The 21567-nt window shown below is 46.4% G+C and overlaps 2 protein-coding genes across 9 annotated transcripts in view; one reads left to right on the forward strand and one right to left on the reverse strand.

Annotated features, from left to right (window-relative positions):
- LOC135400693 (uncharacterized) overlaps positions 1–21567 on the reverse strand; it is a 57408-nt gene that overhangs the window by 23822 nt on the left and 12019 nt on the right. For 3 of the 6 annotated variants that reach the window (XM_064632536.1, XM_064632532.1, XM_064632538.1), the window contains exon 2: positions 6740–6971. In XM_064632536.1, coding sequence (XP_064488606.1) covers positions 6740–6894 — 155 coding nt within the window. In that variant the 5' untranslated portion in view covers positions 6895–6971. Of the gene's footprint in view, positions 1–6739; positions 6990–7926; positions 8135–14542; positions 14713–21567 lie in introns of those variants that run through there. The other 3 variants (XM_064632534.1, XM_064632533.1, XM_064632535.1) reach the window with 3 other exon arrangements.
- LOC135400691 (excitatory amino acid transporter-like) overlaps positions 1–21567 on the forward strand; it is an 86155-nt gene that overhangs the window by 5105 nt on the left and 59483 nt on the right. For all 3 annotated transcript variants that reach the window (XM_064632528.1, XM_064632531.1, XM_064632530.1), the window contains exon 2: positions 6732–7074. The gene's annotated coding sequence lies outside the window, so the exon portion shown is untranslated. The remainder of the gene's footprint in view (positions 1–6731; positions 7075–21567) is intronic.

The following is a 21567-nucleotide window of genomic DNA, read 5'->3' on the forward strand; positions in this document are numbered from 1 at the left end:
CAAAGGGCTCATGGTGGCTGTGTGCTACCTCGCACCGTGCCGGAACGCATCCGTGACTTTACCGTGTATGTACTCGCGCCTTACCGCACGCACAAGCTTCTCGTCGTCGGAGACTTCAACGTTTCACCGCCCAAGAACACCACTTTCCTAAGTGATACGTCCGAACAGCTGGACCTTACGCTGTACACCGACATCCGCCAACCCACAGCTAGACATGGCTCATGCACGCTTGGTGTTCATCAGAGACTTGGTGTTCCAGAACAGCCCCCTCGTTCAGGACACCACTCACCTCGCCAACCATTTCAGCGACCACAAATTACGCTTAAATAAATTTGTCTACACACTTTCATCCGGCCCCATTTCGCCACACGCACAGCTGACGCTGAATTTCGCGTTACACGAGTCGTAAACGTCCTGTAATTTTCATTGTAAGTAAGAGAAACGAAACCGAAACAAGGATCCCCAGCAAGAGGCGGCACAGTTGCGGCCCTAGTGAGGGTCTTGCAGTAACATGTGCAAAAATACCGGTCAGTGCCAACACTAGCTAGAGAGGGGAAGCCTGCTTACTCGTCGACGTGACGTAACAACAGAGTCAGCCAATCAGGACCGTGTTTTCAACGGCGGTAGCCAATCACCAACGTGCTTTCAGCGGTCGTAGCCATGGAGACGAACCACTGTCGTCTGCAAGTAGCGATTGAACGTCCCCGCATACTCAACGGGGAAACTTTAAAGTAAAGCGCAAAATGGTCCTATATCTTTCTCGGGACTGATTTTCTGGAAAGCGTGTTGCACTTTTTGTCTACAGATTCAGGTCTATATAGGTTCCAAGTCAGTTTCAATCATTTGTGAGTTTGAATACGCAGAACGGCGAATCGCGATAGCGGACGAATTCTGACTCTATATATCCACGTAGCGAAGGAGGGAAAGGAGGCAATAAGCAGGTCTTCTGTATCTAGGTGGCGTTGCAAGTGCCCTATACGTTTACTAGCGAGTTTCAGTGAATAGGGGAAGGCGTCCACGATAACGGTCCCGAATACATGACATGCCTAGTCTCCTTATTTCTATAAAGAGGACGACATCACTTTAGTGATCTTCGATTCAGCAGTTTCCTTGATCGTTTTCCTAAAGCACTTCCGATGTAGCTTTAGCGCATCGGAAACGATCTGCGAAAACGATACGATAAAAGGAAGCTGCCAAATCAAAGCTGATGGATGTGACGTCTGCCGCTTCACAATAATAAAGTGATCCGCTCATATATTTTCGGAACCACCGTATCATGAGCGTCTCCCAAGTATCGGAACTCGCGTAGGCCCCTGCGTCTTCAGAAGGACGCCACGATGGAGACCGTCAGCGCCATCTATACGCTGCGCGTACTACTACGATTGTAAAGAAATGACGTCAGAGACGTCAGCGACATGACTAATAAGTAGTAGGTAAGTAGGAATAAGTAGTAGTAATAATCAGCCACGTTTGCACGCGCGCACGCACTTTGTTTGCGTTGTATTTCGAACAGCTGAAACAGACATTCCAAAACAGGTTTGTTCACGCGATGTCCCCCGCAGGAGAGCGCCACTGTCGCTACCAGCCATGTAGGTCCAAACAGGTTGACTGCCCATGCCAGGTCCCCCAAGGTCGCCATTTTCCCATGTATTTGTTCCTATCCCGATGCGTGCAATGCCGGAGGCCGCCCTTAGATACCCCATTGTTACCAGACGTTGGCTTGCGTGGATTGTAGCGCGCTAAAGATCCAGTTGAAGCACAATCCAAGCCAGGCCAAGTCACCGAAGGAGAAATAGACGGCTGCAGCGCCTGCGGCGCCTGGTACGACAGGTACGCTATGTGATGCACGCAGCCGTGCACTAGATCCTTCCGATCGCTCAACACGTTTAAAAACGGGACCAAAAAGTGAAACACGACAGAGAAGGTTGTTATACGCGTTTTATTTGGACGTATAAAGACTAGATTCGTTCGCAGAAACAACAAAAACATTTTGCCGCTAAACTTAGCGCGCTGAAGTGATCCGGAACGGCAACAGTGGGGTATCTAGTGGCGGTCTTCTTCGTTGCACGCTTTTCCGAGGTGAGTTTGGGGGACCTGGCCCATGCCTTCACGCAGTTCGCATTCGCAGTGCATTTGGTGTTTCAGAGTTACTGTACTATGTGAATATTATTTGTACCACAATCCAAGTAATTGTCACGCTTTAAACGTTAATATAGTCCTCTAAAAAGCACGTGGTCAGTGAACGAAAACCGAAACCAAACTTCGAGGGACCTACACCATAGTGGCGATTTCGCCTTTTCGAAGCTAGTGAGACCTCTTGAGGGATGACGTCAGTGATTAAACTCTACAAACAAAAATTTCCCATTTCCTGACCAAACCGTACCAATCACCCAGGGCAAATGTATCAGACGAGAGAAAAATAAATAAATAGATAAATGACTAACTGGTTTAATGACATTTGGCAATTCGAAATGCACACAGATATAACAGGTGTTGACGACTCGAAGGAGGAGGAGCATAGTAATGACCACGGAGAAATTATTAAGGTTATCTTAAGGTTCATTTCTTACTTGCTGCTAAATATACACGTAGTCATTAGCCGTTTGCATTCTTCTATACGAGTGTCCACAATGAGCCAGTTGCGTAAACATGACATATCGTTAGTGCACATGCAGGCGCATGCCGGTCTCGCCATGACGAAAGCTTTTTTTCTGGCCAGGAATGCAACAGGGGATATAGTATTTCATTCATCTATTCATCTGTAGAGGAGATGGATTTTGTAATATTTTTTTAGATGGCTGGAGAGGAGATTTTCATATGTGTTAAAGGGACCATGAAAGGATATTTGACAAGCCCACGAACATTTTTAATTTGTTCCCCTGTACTAAAGCATTCACTCTGAAATATGAAGTTGAAAATGGTTCAAATAGCGAAGATATTCGATATTAACCACGGGCGTGGACGGCAGCTGCTACGGCCCGCCTCCGAGGCGAACTGGCCGTGACATCATACACAGAACATGTTGCCGATTCGTGGACGGGCTTTTGCGAGCAAACTGCAAAATTTGCAAACAAGCTTGCATACTTCGCCATGAAATATGGATTTGATCTGGAGACAAGATTCTATCTAACCGTTGACACAGAATCCTACGAGAAATTCAATATAGCCGTTGGCTGTCAGCATACCGGAGCACGTTTTCCTCTTTGAACTTCTTCGTCAAAACGTACCTCCGTCGGTGACATTTTACGAGCTGCTGAGTACCGAACGATGCATAGACGCTGTGTGTGTCGCATAATCTTTTAATCAATTGCTGATAATTTGCCTTTCGCCATATTTCAAGTGATCTCAACGGCAGATATATAACGTTGTTGTGGCAGAGTTCGAGGTAACTCGTTACTGTAACTAAGTTCCTTTTTTTGGTAACTTGTAACTTAACTCTGTACTTTTGCGCCGTGGTAACTTTCAGAGGAACTCGTCAAAGAGAAGAGTAGAGGAACTTTGCCAAAGTAGCTTAAGATAAGTTCCACGTTACTTTTAACTGGCTTTTCACTCACGTCCACATATTTTCTCTCCGGTTCCTTCATGGCATTTTTTGCCATGAAACGTGGTATTCAATCAATGACAGTATTTTATTCAGGAAGTAAGAACCGCTGCCATTGAAATGAGGCTGAACCATTGTGCGCCCACAGGGAGTAAGATGCAAAGCGTTCGAATAGACCTCTACCAGAGAAACGTCATCATGACATTGGTAGACAGACTGAAACCGAAACAAATCTGAAGGACAGGGCTTGGTTCCACGAACGGGCACTTGTTCGCTGCCTCCCACTGAAAGAAAAGCAGGACCGAGGGTCGCGTCCCTTTAAACGACCATATCGTAATCCCCTCAAGACCGTGGCTTTCGGGCGCGACCTTGTTCACCTCTAGTTTCCAGCGTAGTTCAATTCTACCAAATTTTGGCGCTGTCGAACACTATGACGTCATTTGTTTACAAACAGGGAGAGGTCTATTGTTGGACATAAACGAAAACGATCTAAGCGTGTTGCACTCCTCCGCAGGCAACTCAAGGTCTAACTCAAGTGCTCACGCGCCCTGCACCTGCGTAATGCCATTTTGTGTCCGAAGTAAATTGGAAGTAACTCTTTCTTTTTTTTAAAGTAACTCAGTAACTGCGAGTTACATTTCAGGCTAAAGAACTTCGTTGTTAACTTAGTTACATTTTGCACACGGTAACTTAACTTGTAACGAGTTCTTTTTGACGGGTAACCTCTCAATCTATGGTCGTTGGTGTCCAAACCGAAACCATGCACCCGTATGGTCCCGCTTGGTGTGTCCTCCTCGTCGTTCACAGTTGGTTGAGAGAATTGGATGGCGATGACGTAAGCCCGCTTCCAAGGCATATATCCAGCGGTACGCCTTGCTATTTTCGTCTGATAACTGCGCCCCCGTTGTACTGAGAACGGTTTCCTGCAGAGTACTCGGAATTCGCGAAAATGATTTCATGGTCCCTTTAATCCTGGCCTACAGCGCCGAGATGCGAGCCTCGCTTCCTGTTTAAACAAACAAAGCGTACCAACTGCGTATTACGATGCACGGACGCACGGATACAGGGATGCGCGGATAAACAAGCAAACTGTGGCGCAAGCGCAAAGGAGCGGGATACGGAAGGACACTCTGCTTGTTCTGTTCATGATTCCGTCGTACACGTACGGGTTGCGAAACGGTGTTTTCTATGTTGGAATTACGGGTGAACTATTAGTACACAGATATAATGCGCGTATGGGAAATATTTTTTTGTTTACGACCGTACTTATACTACCGACGCCCATGATCGCTCGCGCATCATGATGATAGCCATGCCGATTGGTCTGACCTGGTTTTGTCGCTGGCTTTCGCTGCCAGTTTACATTTATCTTTCGCCTCCCGCTATAGGCCTGTTGCGCCATGTTTGGGGGCGCTCCGAATCATGTCCTTCAGCGCCACATATGGCCGAATGCGCGCAACTCGGTAGGCTACCCGCGCAAACCGGTGAGTTTCGGAAACATGTTGCGTCTGTACTGCGGGTTTCTGGAAACAAAATCCCTGAGTGAGATATTTAGAGACTCGAACTTACGGAAAGGAGAGGCGCTAATTAAGTACGTCTACAAATTAGAAGAAATCGACGGCGACGTGACGCTAATTAAGGGGAAATGCATCTCGGAAGTGAAAGACAGCGTCAACTACAATGTGCCTTCGAACGTATGTACCATTTCCTCAAATCATTCGCATAAAAGCGGGCGTGATAAGTAGGTATCCTTTTAGTAACTCGTAAATCCGTATTCCGGTAGAGTGTATCGCACCTCTCTAGAGTGTAGCGCACGTGCGCTGAAGCGCACATGCAAACGCCTCCAGCGCTCGTGATCTTAGACTCCGTCCACAGCGCGGACGTTCCCAGGCTTTTTTCTGAGGGAAGGGTGAGGGCAAAGTGCTTCCTGGATGGGGGCAAAGCGTGCACCCCCTTTTTTCCTAAAAATGAACGCTGCGGACTGTGCACGTGCTCAGCGGTTCATATTACAACATCAGAGAATAATCATAGTACCTACGTCTAAACAGCCACAATTTTCAGAAGTGACGTTGGAGCTCAAGGGGGGGGCTCGGTACGCCCATGGTCCGCAGCGTCACAAACAAGGCGTACGCCTCCGGTTTTCAACACTGATTTGTTGCGGGGGCAGTGTTAAGGAACAAGTATACAGGTGCATTCCGCGTGACCTCGCATCAGCGAACTTCACTTCCATTTCTGGTTCCCATTAAACTCAATTCGGCAACTACACTCTTAAAAATGAACTTACCGCATAGCCAGCTCCTGCCCAACCATCGTCTCGAATGATATCGTTGTCTGCCCTGATTTGTTGAAAACGGGGGGCGTACACCTTTTTTGTGACACTTATGCCGTTCATAAATGTCACAAAAAAGGCGTACGCCTCCATTTTCAACAAATCAGGGCAGAGAACGATATCATTCGCGATGGTGGTTGGCTAGGGGCGTGCTATGCGGTGAAGTTAATTTCTAAGAGTGTACCGGAGTCCTTGATTTCTTGTACGCGAGGGCAGATAACGATATCATTCGAGATGATGGTTGGCTAGGAGCGTGCTATGTGGTGAAGTTCATTTTTAAGAGTGCAGAACGGTATCATTCTGAATGGCGGGCGGTGTTACGTGGTGAACTTTTGCTTCTAAAGCGCAATCGCAAGCACGCTGTTATGTCTTCCCAGTTCCCACATACCACCGGGACTGATAACCTTGAGAGAATTCATGTTCTGAGGCTGGAACAACATAGAAGGGACAAATACATACAAAGCCTCAATTTGCCTAATAAATTAACGATGAAAGTTGAAAGTCACTGAAAAGGTTAGCCAGCTGTAGGAGTCGAACCCACATCTTCTGGATTGCCGGTCCAGGGCTCTACCAATTGAGCTAAGCTAACACGCCTTCTCAGCGACTTCGAGGGTGCGTCATCTGAAGGGATAAACCAGCCACTCTGTCTCACTCATCCTCCTTTCACTCTTACATTTCTGCTCTCTTTCACACATTCACACATTCATACGACGGGATCGACGCAGGCGGCAACTGTTGAACATGAGAGAACTGATGTTCTGAGGCTGGAACAACATCGTTACTGATAACCTTATTTTTCAACGCGATTGGTTTGGATCACGATGGCAATTCCGCTGAAAGTGTCCGCTATGATCAATGCAGGAACTTACAGAGGACCGTTGGGAATCCCGTCTGGATGCTTCACGAAAGAGACTTGCTTCCAGGATTGATGTAGAAGGAAAAGCCACGTGGCCGCCATGAGCACCGTAGCCAAGACGAGACCCGCATGGCATCCGCGAGCGATACGTCGGCAGAACCGCCACATCCGGTCGCTCGCATGGGTCGTGATGCTTTAAGATGCCACCGTTCTCTGGTCACTTGCTTCGGGGAACACTTGTATGGCTGCACAGCAAAGAAAAAAAAATGACGCTGTATATCGGACAAGATTCACGTTTGAAGGGCTTCTGCGTGTACAATAACATGGCAACAGAAACACAAATAACATGTAAGTGACAGTTTTCGTTTGTGAACTTTCTGACATCGGTAACTTGATACAGCTCGAGAGTGTACAAGTGTTTTGCATTGAAAACCAGTTTGCGAACGACTGGTCAGTGAATTGTCCAACAAAGCTGTCGCCCGACTTCAGTAGGTAATGGCACGCAGTTAAAGGAGATCCTGAAGAGGACCTCCAGACCTCTGTAAGCGTCTTTAACGGATTCATGGGCGCTCATAACTTCGCGATGCGAAGTGTGAGTGTGAACTATTGCAAAATGTTAAACTTCCCACTCATCATCATTTAAATATAAAGTTGTTGTCGCCGCGATCCGGCTCCCACAGGCGCGATGAAGAAACTAGATGTGACGTCAGAGGCCGGTGACGTTCCTCACTGTCCTACTGGCTTGGAGAGAGTAATAAAAAATACGCAAATGACGCAAGTAACAGCTCGCAAACGAATTAGAGAAAGTCTGGGACACTTCTCCCCAGAGGAAGCAAAGAGAGTAATACATCAGAACAGCGAATAATGCAGGTGTGGCATAGCGACAGGCATCTCCTCCAGTGAGGCGTCTGAGAGAGATCACGTGCTTACGAGGAAACGCAGATCTCAATTCTTTTCTCAATGAACCCCCCCCCCCCTTTACCTTATGCTTCGTTAGTGTTTCTCCGGGCTACTTCATCGCGCCTGCATTACTCAGTCGCAGTTGTGATACCGTGTGGAATATAGCACCGTCATCATTAACTAATCACCCACATTACTAAACAACAGCCTAGGTACTTGCTCTACAGCTTTCTAAGTCATCATACCATAACCGCGAGAGGTAACTCGAACAGACTTTTCGTTCTCAAAGTGAAGGCTCACATATGCGGTCGATATAGCTTGAAGTTGCTGCAAGTGTTCCAGATCAGCCATCGGAGTTACACATTCTTCTCCTTCGTCTTCTAGATGACCGTGAGCAATTCTTCTACTACGTCTTCTTCACCTTCTTCTAAAATGGTGTTCGAAAGCTCAGCTTCTTCTTCTTCCTCCACCACTAGGAACAGTGGCCGCCAGCCACACAGGGCGATTGGCCAGGGTTTCGTGCGGAGTAATCTCTAAAGACTTATGAGACCCAAAGCTCAGCTCTGGGCGTCAACACGGCTGCACGAGAACGACGTAGTAATTTCGTCTTTGTCACGCGCAGCCCACTCCACGTTCATTTTAAATATGTACGAATGTGCACGGAATGGGCGTAATACGCATTAATTACCTCGAAAAGCGTGGTCATTTAAGGAGATATAGTATTCACCGTCGTGGGGGATACGGCGTCCGTGTCTGTGTCGTTCCTAATTGCGGTCTGCCTCAGCCAATTCCTGTTGTTTGGGCAATGATCTTTCCGTATAGGAAGAAAGACAAATATAGGACCATCACAACATGTTGTAAAACGTACGTAATTAATCGATTTCCGTAACATTTGCAACGGCCAACGGCCAAGAACGAACACGATTCAGAATATGTCTATACCGAGTGCGCGTTGTCCTTCGCCAACGGATTCGCAGAGCAAGTCTATCACGCGCACCCATCACCGCGAGAACGAATGTGATGGGCGACCAGAGAAGAAATAAATTAGAAGACGGAGGAGAGATATAAACAACGATCGGCCCGAGGTCTCGGCGGTGATGAAAGATGCTCGCAAATCCAATCTTTCCGAATTGATCAAGAGCTCTCCGTCGAGATGCAAGCGCAATTTCGTCTGATAGCCGCTGTCTTATTTCTTGAGCAGCGGGTCTCTCGAATTGTGCGATCTCACATATCAAAAATAGGTTTCTTCGAAGGAAGAGACCGCACTCCAATCTTTCCTGCGCCCTAAAGTGATGAACGTTTTAAAGCGCGAACCGCGTAGGGGACGCGAGAAGATCGCACAGTTCTGTCGTTCATCCTGATCAAAGTTCGTACACTCTAAAAAGATAACTTCACCGCATAACAAGTTCCGAACCATTCGTTATTGAGAAAGATATCGTTATCTTTCCTCAATTGTTGATGGCATGAAACGTACGTCTGTTTGTATCAGCTTGGATATATACAGTCATGTCCCGCCCATCCGTAACTCAGCAGGAAAACTTGTCGTCCGGACTGCGTGATACGGAACGAACTTGCTGCCACTGGTTTCTTATCCACACTCTTAAAAATGAACTTCACCACATAGCACGCTCCTAGCCAACCATCATCCCGAATGACAACGTTCTCGCCCCTGATTTGTTGAAAACGGGAGGAGGAGCCTATTTTGTGCCGTGCATAATGGCACAAAATAGGCTCCTCCTCCCGTTTTCAACAAAACAGGGGCGACAACGGCACAGTTCCCTTAGAAGTCGGCCCAGGACGCACATTCCCCCCAGGGCGTGAGTCGTGACGTTGCCCACATACGTGAGGCCGACAACGGCAAGCCCTATCACCACCACCACCACCACCACCACCACCATCATTTTTAAGAGTGCAGTTATCCGGAATTTGTTATCCGAATCCGGACACGAAGTGCTGGAAACAATGTTCCATTACCAGTGTCTTTCTGATTCGCCTGTACCCTGTTACACATGCCATGAAAATGTATTTTAGTGAGTCCAACTAGTTACTAAGAGCGACTGGTGACAGTTACAAGTTACTTTTAAAGAAAAAGTAATTTAGTGAGTCCAACTAGTTACAAACAGCAACTGGTGACAGCTACAAGTCACTTTTGAAGAAAAAGTATTTTAGTGAGTCTAACTAGCTACTAAAAGCAACTGGTGGCAGTTACAAATTACTTTTGAAGGAAAAAGTATTTTAGTGAGTACAACAAGTTACTAGAAGCAACTGGTTACAGTTTCAAGTTACTTTTGAAGAAAAAGTATATGAGTGAGTCTAAGTAGTTACTAAAAGCAACTAGTGACAGTTTGAAGTTACTAAGAAAAAAGTATTTTAGTGAGTTCAACTAGTTACTAAAAGCAACTGGTCACAGTTACAAGTTACTTTTGAAGAAACAGTATTTTAGTGAGTCTAACTAGCTACTAAAAGCAACTGGTGGCAGTTACAAGTTACCCAGCTGGTGGTAGGATTCGAACCCACCGCAGTGTAAGAAAAATTTCCTGCTTTCCTGTTAAAGTACCTTTTAATGCACACTGAGTGACTGCTAACTCTGTTGCCGGCATGTGAGGTGTAACCCATATGCTGCACAAAATCCGTTTCGAGTGCACACTGGGCTTTCGCAGTTTAATATCCCCTTAATGTAAAGTGCCATAAGTTTCGCTTATGGGAGGTGTGCATTGTGCACTCCAAACGATTTTTTTTTCTTTTTTTCCAATAACTAAGTGACGGCACATATGCCGACAACAAAGTTAGGAGTCACTTGTGAGCACAATTCCGGAATTTTGTTTACAGTGCACCTCCCAGTCTTCATCACGACCTTGCCCTTGAATCTTGAATCCGTCGATCCGACGCTGCAACTATATGAAATCCTATATACGGGGTGTCCCAGAACACGTGTCATTAAATTATAATAAAAAAACTACACCACCTAGAGTCATGCGGTCAATGGCATTTGTTCTTACTGGGTTTTTGCCACCTCCTCATGTGAATGTCGTGTAACGTAAGTTTAATTATGTCCATTTTTGCGAGCTTAAGTCGGAAATTTGCCTAGTAAAGGTCACTTTTTTACCCCTCCAATGTGAAGAGCGTGTCTAATTTAGTCAAATTAATGATAATTGAAGGGGATATTCAGGAGCTATCCCATCGGAAAAAATAGCCGAACATCATGCTCTACGGAGGTCGCACAGAATAGCGCACGATGAATTTTTCAGCACAATCTTTGTCAGTCCGACGAAAGGAGGTTGGAAACCCAGCCTTCCCCGACATCGCAGACAGAGATAAAACAGGCACGGCTTATCACGTCCGACTTTCGCTGGGATAATGCTTTCCCTCTCCCAATTTTAGGAACTGTTACTTTTTCTACTATCACTCTGTGGGCTGGCTTCGGAACCTCCTTTCGTCGCACTGAGAGCGATTGCGCTCAAAAAATCATCGCGCGCTATGGTCCGATGCTCCGAAAAGCATGATATTCGGCTATTTTTTCCGATGGGATAGCTCGTGAATATCACTGTGAATTATTATGAATTTGAGTGAATTCGGCACGCTCTTCATATTGGTGGGGTAAAAAAGTGACCTTTACTTGGCAAATTTTCGAGTTCAGTTCGCGAATATTTACATAATTAAACTTGTAGTACATGACATTCACATTGGGAGGTGGCAAAAACCTAATAAGAACAAATGCTCTTGACCGCATGATTCTAGGTGGCGTAGTTTTTTTATTATAATTCAATGACACGTTTTCTGGGGCACCCTGTATATCATCATTGCCTGCCTCTTAATAAGAAACACAGAAAGAGAAGCTAAGAAAAGCTCATTTCGGTTGCGTGCATGACATTTTTCTCTTTCTTTTTCCCTTTTTTTCGCTCGACAAATATTGCCGCTGGTAATTTTCCCTTTGAGAACCGTCCACCGTGCGCGATCGACACTTTGTGTAAAGCCTGCCGCCTTCGCCGTCAACGGTTTCGTAGTATTCATGCAAATACACCTCTGTCTATATCTGCATAGAAATTCGATAGGTATTGATTGCGCGAGTTCCTCGAAATGCTGAATATATGGCAAACGGTTGAAATATCTAAACAAACACCGCACGGCGCATCTGACATTCCCAAAGCTATAGAGACGGCAGAAGCGGAGAAGTCTCTAAATGTTCTTCGAACGTTACATCAAATGCCCTTCCCTACCTGACACAAGGCAGCTCTCGGGGGGGCAGTCCAAAGCCTCCCGAGAGAAGTTTCTGTTTTCCTCGTTTTGGCGCTAGAGACTCGAGTCCTGATTCCCGAAGTCAAATCCCCGTGGATTCGTCTTCATGCGCGATGCATTTTCTGCTTGTTCCGCTTACGAGGGACAAAGTCGTGACATAAAGGAATGGCCTTTCTTTTCGCAAGTGCTAGACAGACTTTGCGATTCAGTAGCTTTGATTCGGTTCTCGTATAGGACCGACTCTGTCTTTCTTTGGGAATGCATGAGCAAACGTACGAAGCAAGGATTTCTCGAATGCGTATAGTGATACCGCTAAAGTTTGTACACCGGCAGGACGTAAAGCTTATTGATCGAATCTAAACTCCACGGGCACCGTTGTCGATATATTACTATAAGCATGCTTAGGATTACAAGCCCTGGGATGCCCGTTGGCACAAAAAGTACGACTGCAACGTGCAATCCTTGTGCTCAAGACAGCTTTCAAACTTGCAGGTCAGAAGAGCTCTTTCCCTCATGGTGCCAATCTGCGGACGTCGCTTCATCTGTCCAATAGGAAGGCACGGGCCTTCTTTTTTCACTCTTTCTTACGCTGTTGTACTTGGCTCCGCCCCGCCTCCCCTCGCGTCTGAAGCAGAAGCAGTCGACTGGTCGCATTGCTCCCGCGTCACAGCAGGCGATTCCCGGCAGCCAATAAAGGTGCTCCGATTATTTGACGTCACATATCACGTGGCATGAAAATATATATTCGAGGTGCCTATATACCGCGCTATTTTGCACAGGTTTATCTTTTCCTGTCGCTGTTGCTCCGTTTGGTTTGGTGGTTATGGCATCGCAATATTGCCTGCCGCTGTTATGGCATGTTGCCCGGAAAAGGATCATCCACTTCACAGGGAACTGCACCGACAGTGTTGCCGTATAGCGCCTGTCGCAGGGAAAATATCTAGACAGCGCGGCATGTGTCCGGACTCTCGATCCGGGCCACCTCCCAGTATTGGCGTAGGACACGATCAACGGAACCACTATGCGAGAACGGATTTCTATAATGGAATTAATTTAGGTTTAATTCTGCAGCTATGCGACTTAGTTAATAACATTTATCAACTGAATTGATTTAAAAGCCACCAAAGTACATTCTAAGTCCGAAACCTCACGGACCTCTCCAACGGAAAGACCCCACCTATATTTCCTTCCTCTTTGGTGACGTTAACTCTCAGTCAAGCCACATGGGGGCTGGTGGTTTCGTCGAACTGCGCACCAACAAATATCATGCAGTCTTACACAGGAACAATACACATAGCTGACTTGTCGCGTGCGCTATTAGTCATTTAGCAGCACGCACTATACCCCGCGCTCATTCCTAGAACCCATCCGAAGGAGTAACGTTGAAGTCATTCCGTGGCGATGAGGGCAGAGAGCGAAACGCGCCCTGCTGGTAGTAAAATTTAGAGTAACAAATGAGAGCTCGTCTTCACGTGACGTCACTGCAGCAGGACCGGGCTTCGCTTCCAAGGTTTCATCGCTCCGCGCAACGTTGATTATTCGTGCAGTTTTCGTAAATTAAATATCGCCGTGATGAAACACGCTTGAAAGAAAATATTTCGCATGGTCGCTCCTTATGGACTTGCTCGAGCAATCCTTAAGCCTTTCTTTCTTCCGTTGAGCGTTTTTCTCCAACACAGCTGACGATGTTCCCTAGTTATTTTTGCGAGGTACCTAAAAGTCGCGGGACATACTGTTGCTGCGCGGGCCGCGCTACGAAACGATAATTTTTTTTGCTTCATGCCTGTTCAAACGAAAGCAGAAGAAAATGGAGTCTGGGAAAAGCCAGGTGGCGATAGGATGTTACCACGCCCCACTCAGTCGCCCGTTCTTTCTTTACCTCTGTGAGGCCGATGACGGCGAGCCCTTTCAGAAACAGTAGGGAGTCTCCATGTGCGTCCGCAGGAGAAGCCGCAGCAACCCATGGAGGCTCCCTAAGAAACACCACCACCATCGTTCTTTCTTTGGTTGATGAAGGCCCTGTTTGTTCAAATTATTCTCCTCGCGAGTTCAACGCACTTTCTTTTGAAGGAGAGTAACCTTCATCAAGCAAAGAAAGGCATAGAAGCGACTCCACGTTAATCGGTGATAATTGACCATACGTCGCTTTAGGTCTCGAGCAGGGTTACGGATCCCGGGTTCCCGAAATCGCGGGATTTTGGCATAGTTTCGCGTCCCGAAAGCCCGGGATCTCGGGATAATGAATTTCGGCTTTCTGGACAACGAATATGCGGTCGTACGAGTGAAAAGGAAAGAACCATGTCTTACCGACTTTTGGTTTCAAGCGGCCCTCCCTTAAAGATATCATTTGCGATCCGAAACCGAACCAACCTCATCGTCCACGGCACATGACAAAGGGATTACCTGCTGACTTATATGAACCACTCAAGCTACAGTGAAGAACAGCCCTCAACTTGTATTAAAACTCGTAGGAAATCGTGAGTCTTCGGATTCATAAGGCCCCCAAAAAGTATTCCAGAATCTCTCTCTCTCTGTGCAGAATTTCTCTTTTTTGTTCCTTTAATCTCCGTGAATAGGTATGTTTGAAAGTGAGAAGAAAAAAACTGAGAGAACTAGATTGGGATAATCCAGACCGGAACACAACAAAGATAAGTAAAAAGGGGAGAACAGCAAAACTCACCAGTCCCCAGCATACCCCAGCGGAAGGTGCGAAAAACGTCACTGCTGCTAGCAGGCGCTTTAACAGATATAAGTGCTGAACGTCATGTCTTCCCGTGCACCGCTAACCGCAGGAAATATGCCTGGGACGCAGCCACAAGATATTCCGTAGGGGACGAGAAGAAACGCATACCAACGCAAACTCGATACTCCTGCACGGTACGAAAGTTCAATATATTAATCGGCGAAATTTTGTCCGATGCGCAGCTTTTTTTTTTCTTGTGTGTGTACGTGTGCTTTCTTCCAATAGAATGTTTCGCGGGGATGACAGGGAGCGCGCACTATACACCGCAATTTGTGATAGTATGATGGATGTGCAGCTGGATATATTTCTATACGGCATCCTAGGAATAGCTGGAAAAAAATCCCGATTTCGTTCCGGCATATAAAAACGACCCGGGATTCCGAACTCTAGTCTTGAGACCAGTATGATCATGAGCGACGCCACAATGGTCTGTCTGTGGAATGCGCTGTAAAGCAGTACAGCTTCTGTCTAAGAAAATTTACCTCTTCGATAGCCTCAACCTTCAGTATTCTTACGTCACAATTTTTGTCACAATTGCGCTTGCAGATTTTGGAAATTTTAAAATTGAAAATTACGGGCAACAGTGTCTCCCATCAACAGTGTCTCCCACATCAACAGTGTCTCCCCATCAACTGCGCATCACTCGCCAAGTACGGCGCAAAACTACATTGCATGCGCATAACACTGTGCCGAGTACGAAAGAGGCCGGCTATGTGTCGGCTACGTAGTCATCATGAGCAGCAAGCTAGTCGGGAACATAGATAATTGTTGCTCGACAAATTGGGGATTCTTTCCCTCCAGATGTCGCCCCTAGCCGTTTTACCTCAGAGCCGTATATTAAAAGGGAGTCTGGCCATTGGGAGGAGTCCCAAAAGAGGCCCGGCCTGTCAATCACAGTTCTGCACTGATGATGCTCCTCCGAGCAGCATGCCGCAACACTGGCAAGCAGAGCGCTCGGCAATATTGCGATGCTATAACCACCAAAATGAACTTCACCACATAGCACGCTCCTAGCCAACCATCATCCCGAATGACAACGTTCTCGTCCCTGATTCGTTGAAAGTGGAAGGCGGAGCCTATTCTGTGCTGTGCATAATGACACAAAATAGGCTCCGCCTCCCGTTTTCAACAAATCTAGGGCGAGAACGTTGTCATTCGGGATGATGGTTGGCTAGGAGCGTGCTATGTGGTGAAGTTAATTTTTAAGAGTGTGGGCCCCTGTTTTGTGTTTCTTTTTTACCACAGGAGTCGCCATGACACCTTACTGCCATCCAAAATGGCGACGAAAACAAACACAGTGGAGCGAAAACTTTGGGACAAAAAAAATTTCACTGACTACTCTGATTTTACGCTACAGATATACATTCTCATATAAGTTTCTCAAAAACGAGTTTCAACGGATGCTCCGCTATCGATATCTAACCGAAAATAATATGTTTTGCCGTCGGTATTACATAATACAGACGTCAAAACATGTTATTTTCGCCGTGTTTATTTGCCGTGGCCTATAGGTAACACGACATCATAACAAAAGCGGCACTGTGTTGTACACCTTTGAATTTAATCACAGAACCTTATGAATACAAGCGTTCTTGCCTTTTTAATTCGATCTACTCAAGTAGGCAAGTTAAAAATCGTACCCACGACAGAATGTGTACCAGGAGGTGGCTCTGCGTGCTGCGGTACAACGACAGAAGCAGACGACAATTCCCGACGCGCCTTGCGCAACCTAGGTGGCGTTCATCACATTTGCACCAAAAATCCACTAGTTTTTCAGGTGACGAGAGGACCCATTTCAATCCCATCCAATCCAATTGCCACCCGAAATGACGATGCCCATGTTGAATGTGGGGACAAGTAGTGAGGAGAGGTTGATTGATAGTGCCCCATGTTTCAAGCCATCATTGGTCACAAAGCTGATAACGTGGATGGAGCTTCAGGTATAGGCATGACCCATTAATGGCAAGACTCCCTTTTGATACACAACACTGTTTTACCTCAATTTTACCGCAAAATAAAAATATATTTAGCGTTCCCCGTTACATGCATAACTTGTTGTGCCGCGTTTACAAGCAACAAGCAGTTAAACTAGGCCGCCACCCTGTCTGCTGCTTCGCGGTATCTTTAACGTTCCTCACGGAAGTCTGCGGGTCTGAGCTACCTGTACCCATGTCAATTGGTTGTAAAGGAATTACAACAAGAGATCGGCTGAGCGCGAGCACTAGGTGATAATGCTCCGAACGAAACTTCCTTTCTTATATAATTGCTGCCATTCTTGTACCTGCATCTCAACGATGTCTAGTTGAATAGCCCTGCAAGTGTAGCTCGCATAAGTGTCGCGCAACTAAAGTGTAAATCGTAACTGACGCGTGAGAAATCATTGAGAATTAAAATCAATATTAAGAAATAAGGATCAAAGGGATTGTGACTGTGTGGTTCATTGCGTCATGCACACGTTGTACTCTACTTCAGAGTATTCACAAAAAAAAAGAGTAATGGGAAATCATTAGAGTCCTCGCTACGAAATAATCGCGGCGTGGTCTGTCTGTAGCCACAGCGCGACGCGCATGCGCAGCGAGTGGAGAGGGAAGGAGAGACCGCATGGGGAGCTCGATGCGGCCACTTGGCGCATCCGCGCGGCAGTGCAGCTGTGTTGGTCGACAAGTTCAGACGTGTCTGCGTGGGCGCGCCATGGGTTATGAAAGCTGTGCGGAGGAGCGGCCGAGTGGCAGCGAAAGAAAGCTGAGGCTGCGAAACGGCGCCGCCAAGCTGAACCGGAGGAAGCCCGAAAGGCTCGTTTGACTGCGGATGCTGTCTTGCATTGGCGTTATGTAGGGTCATGTAAAGTGTTGTGTAGCGTTTGTGAAGGGTCGTTGAAGGGTTGTGTAGCGTTGTGAAGGGGAGTTCCCCAAAGGGTCTCCAAGTTTTAATGCTAACGCATTTCCGTCGAATCCACCAATGGACCGGCCATGATTTTTTATTCATTTATTTATTATAATCATTTTATTAAATATCGTAGTGTGTAAAGCACATAAGCCATCTAACCGACTTCCGCGTCATGCTCTAACGTCGGAGAAGCGACAGCCTCGGTCATTACCACTGGTTCTCGAAAGGCACGTGACCTCGCTTGCGGCCGCATCACTGGCGGAAGTGCATGCATGCCGTGATGTCAGAGCCAGATGAGATTCTGTATTCGCAGTGGAGCGTACACCACGCTCCCACCCCGTCATATTGCCTCCTCTGATTTGTTGAAAATTTGTGGCATATTCATAGAGGGCATAATAAAGAGGAGAGATAAAAGGTGAAAGTGAAAATCATGCCACGGCGCAACGTATGGACGTTTGAAATCATCTCAGTTTTATGTCGTACCGAACTGTTTGTATTTGAATGAGAACTTGGAAAAGTGGCGAGACTTGCGCGACGTCATGGCTTACAGGAACTGTTGTTGAGCTTTGCTAAAGTCGGAGACGATTTGCATAATATTCCCAGGCATAATATTCTGCATTCTTTCCCATGTCCACTCTTAAAACAGAACTGCACAGCATAAAACGCTTCTATAACCCTAATCCCGAATGAAATCATCCTCTCCCCTGCTTTGCTGAAAACGGGAGGCGTACGCCTTATTGTGACCTATCATTCGTAATCTCCTCCCTTTATGTGCAATAGTTGGCCTTAAGTTTTAAGTGTGTGCCACAAATTATCCATATTTTTTTTATATCTCAGAAATAATTATAGTGTACTAGAAACGAAACGTGTCTCCCCAAAAAGTGTTGCTGAATGTAAGAGGCCAAAGTAATCACCACCCTACGCATTAAGTCAAACCAAAGTGTAAGTCTATAATCATCAAACTCAAACTCAACTCACAGAAGACTTCTCTCTAGTGCTCTGTCGCCGTTAAGCAACACTTCCTTAATTTCCCCTCAGTCTGCCCCGTATCTCCCATATAGTGCTCGTCTTATCCATTCAACATGCCCCAATGACAATGCCGTTTCATTCTGACAGGCGGCAGCGCAACGGGGCATCCTTTCTCATACATATATGTGTCCTGCTGCTGCAGCGGCATCCCCCGGTCTCATGGGAAATTCATGAGACGCCCCTCCCATGTTTTGCTGCGCCCGTTCCCTTCTCGAGGTTCACATCTTCATTTCGGGTGGCTCTTCTATAATTCAGACTCGCGGCCTCAACTACCGCCGTGTTTTCCTACGAAGTCAAACCATATAGCAGCATACAGTATATGTACGAAGGCGCGCAGGGAAAGGAGTTCGCTTATATAGTTCCTGCCTCGAAGTACACGTTCATATTTCTGGCCTCCGTGCTACGGAGACTCTACACGACGCCGTGTTTAAGGTGCCGATATCGAGCAACAGGGCCGCTATTTAGGCCGCGATATTCTGCCAGAAAGAAAAGGAAATCCGACGCTGTTGCACGCACTCGCGCGTAGCGTATTTATAATGCAGGACGCACAACACAAGAGTGAACGGAAATGCGGCGTCACGCTAACTGGTGCCCCCTGGTTACAAACAAAAAAAAAACTTTTTTTTTTAGGGTATGACTCGGCTCGTATTGATGTACATGGAGTACACAGCCTGAGCTTGCACTCAAATAAGCTCAACTGACAGGCACGGACAGGCACATCAGCTCAATTGATTGTATACTTGCGTTTTGCAACGTTTATGGCTAGATTTGATTAATAATTTAAAACTGAAAACTATCTGGGATGGTGGCCCATTTATGACATTTCGTGAAAAGGATCAGTCCGATACTATAGAAGTAGTAATTTTCGCGAACACCTAATTTTCGCGATTTCGGGATCGTCCATTTTTCCGCGAAAAGTCCGGCGAAATATTGCTGACGATAATAGGAAAGCATAGAAAAATTGTAAATTGGAACGCATCGGTTCAACTTCGCGAGCTGATCCACTGATTGCAATTTATTGCAGCAATGTATGTAGTGTAGTGTAGTGCAGTGTAGTGTAGTTTATGTATGTAGGTAACTGTGTTTGCATGCATGCGATGTATGTATATATGTATGCACCGAGTGTAATGTATTACATTTAATTCAGTACAAGTTTACTTCGCTTTGACAAAATTTACACTACTATACAGACATCAACTCCACACTGATTCGAACACCATTTCGTCATTCTACAATTCGTTCTCAACGCGAGAATATAAGCTTAATCGTCGACGTAAAGCTCATCACGGAAGGGTTTGGTTGTATAGTGTGATGTCGATACGGGTGTCGCAGACGCACCGATGATTCCCTATGTCCTGACGGAACCTTACACATCCGGCATTCTTTCATTGAGTGAATGCAGTAAAACAGGACATTTTAAATTTTGTTGCTCTCTACAGCGTCTTGGAACGAGACATCCGAATCAAATCGACACAACCGAAAGCCTTGCGAGTTGCGATAAACGAACCGATAGGAACTTTAATGTGTGCTGTAAGAGTTGTACTTTTTAGAAACTTCGCGAATATTGTGCATTTCCAACTCAGTGGAATAGCCAACCGACAGAGACTCGGGGAAGGCACGTTGGACGGGGGACACTTGACACCTCAGGGAGTCTTCGCGACGAGATGCTCGCTGGCAATAAATCAGTAGAGTTGGCCAAGGAAGATGCACTGGCCAAAGTTGCATGGTGCACGGGATGACAGCTTGGTCCGTTACCCATAAGTACCGAGTAGTGGGCGGACAATTAGGAGGTGTCTGGTTCGGTCTAAATTCAAACTAGGCCAACCATGAGTTGGAGACGTTTGAACCGGGCTTCTTGGATTGGTGCTTGCTATGGCGGGGGGTTGTGTCCCACATGTCACTCTTTTAAGCGGAGGACACACGAAAATCCGGGTGTGGAAGCCGCAACGACTTGGTGAGGACGAGGCGAAAGCTCCGTGACTTCAGTTGCTATAGTATTGTCTTGTATATAGTTATGTAAATAACTATGTAAATAAAGCCCAGTTATTGTTCGGGAGTACCGCCTGTCGGACGTCTCTTGGGAATATCTCCATCTGTGAGCACATCAACGGACCACCTTCCAGCAACAACGGAAGAGACTTTACTTGTGCGGTCACATGCTCTCTCTGTCTGACTTTCCTCCACTCCTCGCCTTTGTCTTTGGGCTCATTATCAACAACCGAGAGAGCTTACGCCTCTTCTCTACACTGATTAGGCTGCTCTGGCTTGTATGCGCTTATTTATCCGTTTACACAATGAAATGACACGCAGAAGCCCACAATATACACAGTGCAGGAGCCTCCACTGCATTTATCGTCAGAATGCTGCTGCAACGTGCTCTTTCGATGCGTATGACAAGTGATATCCACCAGCGCTGCGGAGAACGCGTGGAACTTCAGATGCGCTCCGCGTGTGGCTTCACGCATCTGAAGTGCAGGATGCGTAGGGGGAAAAATGGGCGTAAGGGAGGATGTCTTTGAACACGATGAAAAATAAATGTTCTGGGACTGAAACACACAAACCGGCAGCAGACAAACACACAATACATGAACATTAATTGCCTTGAGGCTTGTGTTGTGTTCGTCTGTTTGTGTGTTTCAGCCTCGGCATATGGTTACAGTTACGGTGTCCTTCGCAATTCCCCGTTATTTTATGTACACAAAACCTGCCCTTATGACTCACTCACACGCTGCCAAATGTTGGTAAACACAATTTCATCCTCATGTGATTTTTTATGAGTGCTCCATGCGCTTGAAACTTTACTCATAGGTGGCTCTGCATGTCCGCTTTATTGCACATGAGTATTATCCGGATTGGTGTTTGCGTTGAAGAGAAAAAAATGCTAGGGTGTACGCAGAACTTCAACACGTGGCTGACGGTAATGCTCACACAGGTTTAATGCAAAAGAACAAGTGTCACGAGACACGTGGTGATTCATCACTCAGCTGATAGAGATGAGGATATAAAACACACATGTGCTGCCCCCATGAACGGCACATTGTCAATAT

This window comes from Ornithodoros turicata, chromosome 7, assembly GCF_037126465.1.
Source record: "Ornithodoros turicata isolate Travis chromosome 7, ASM3712646v1, whole genome shotgun sequence".
NCBI lineage: Eukaryota > Metazoa > Arthropoda > Arachnida > Ixodida > Argasidae > Ornithodoros > Ornithodoros turicata.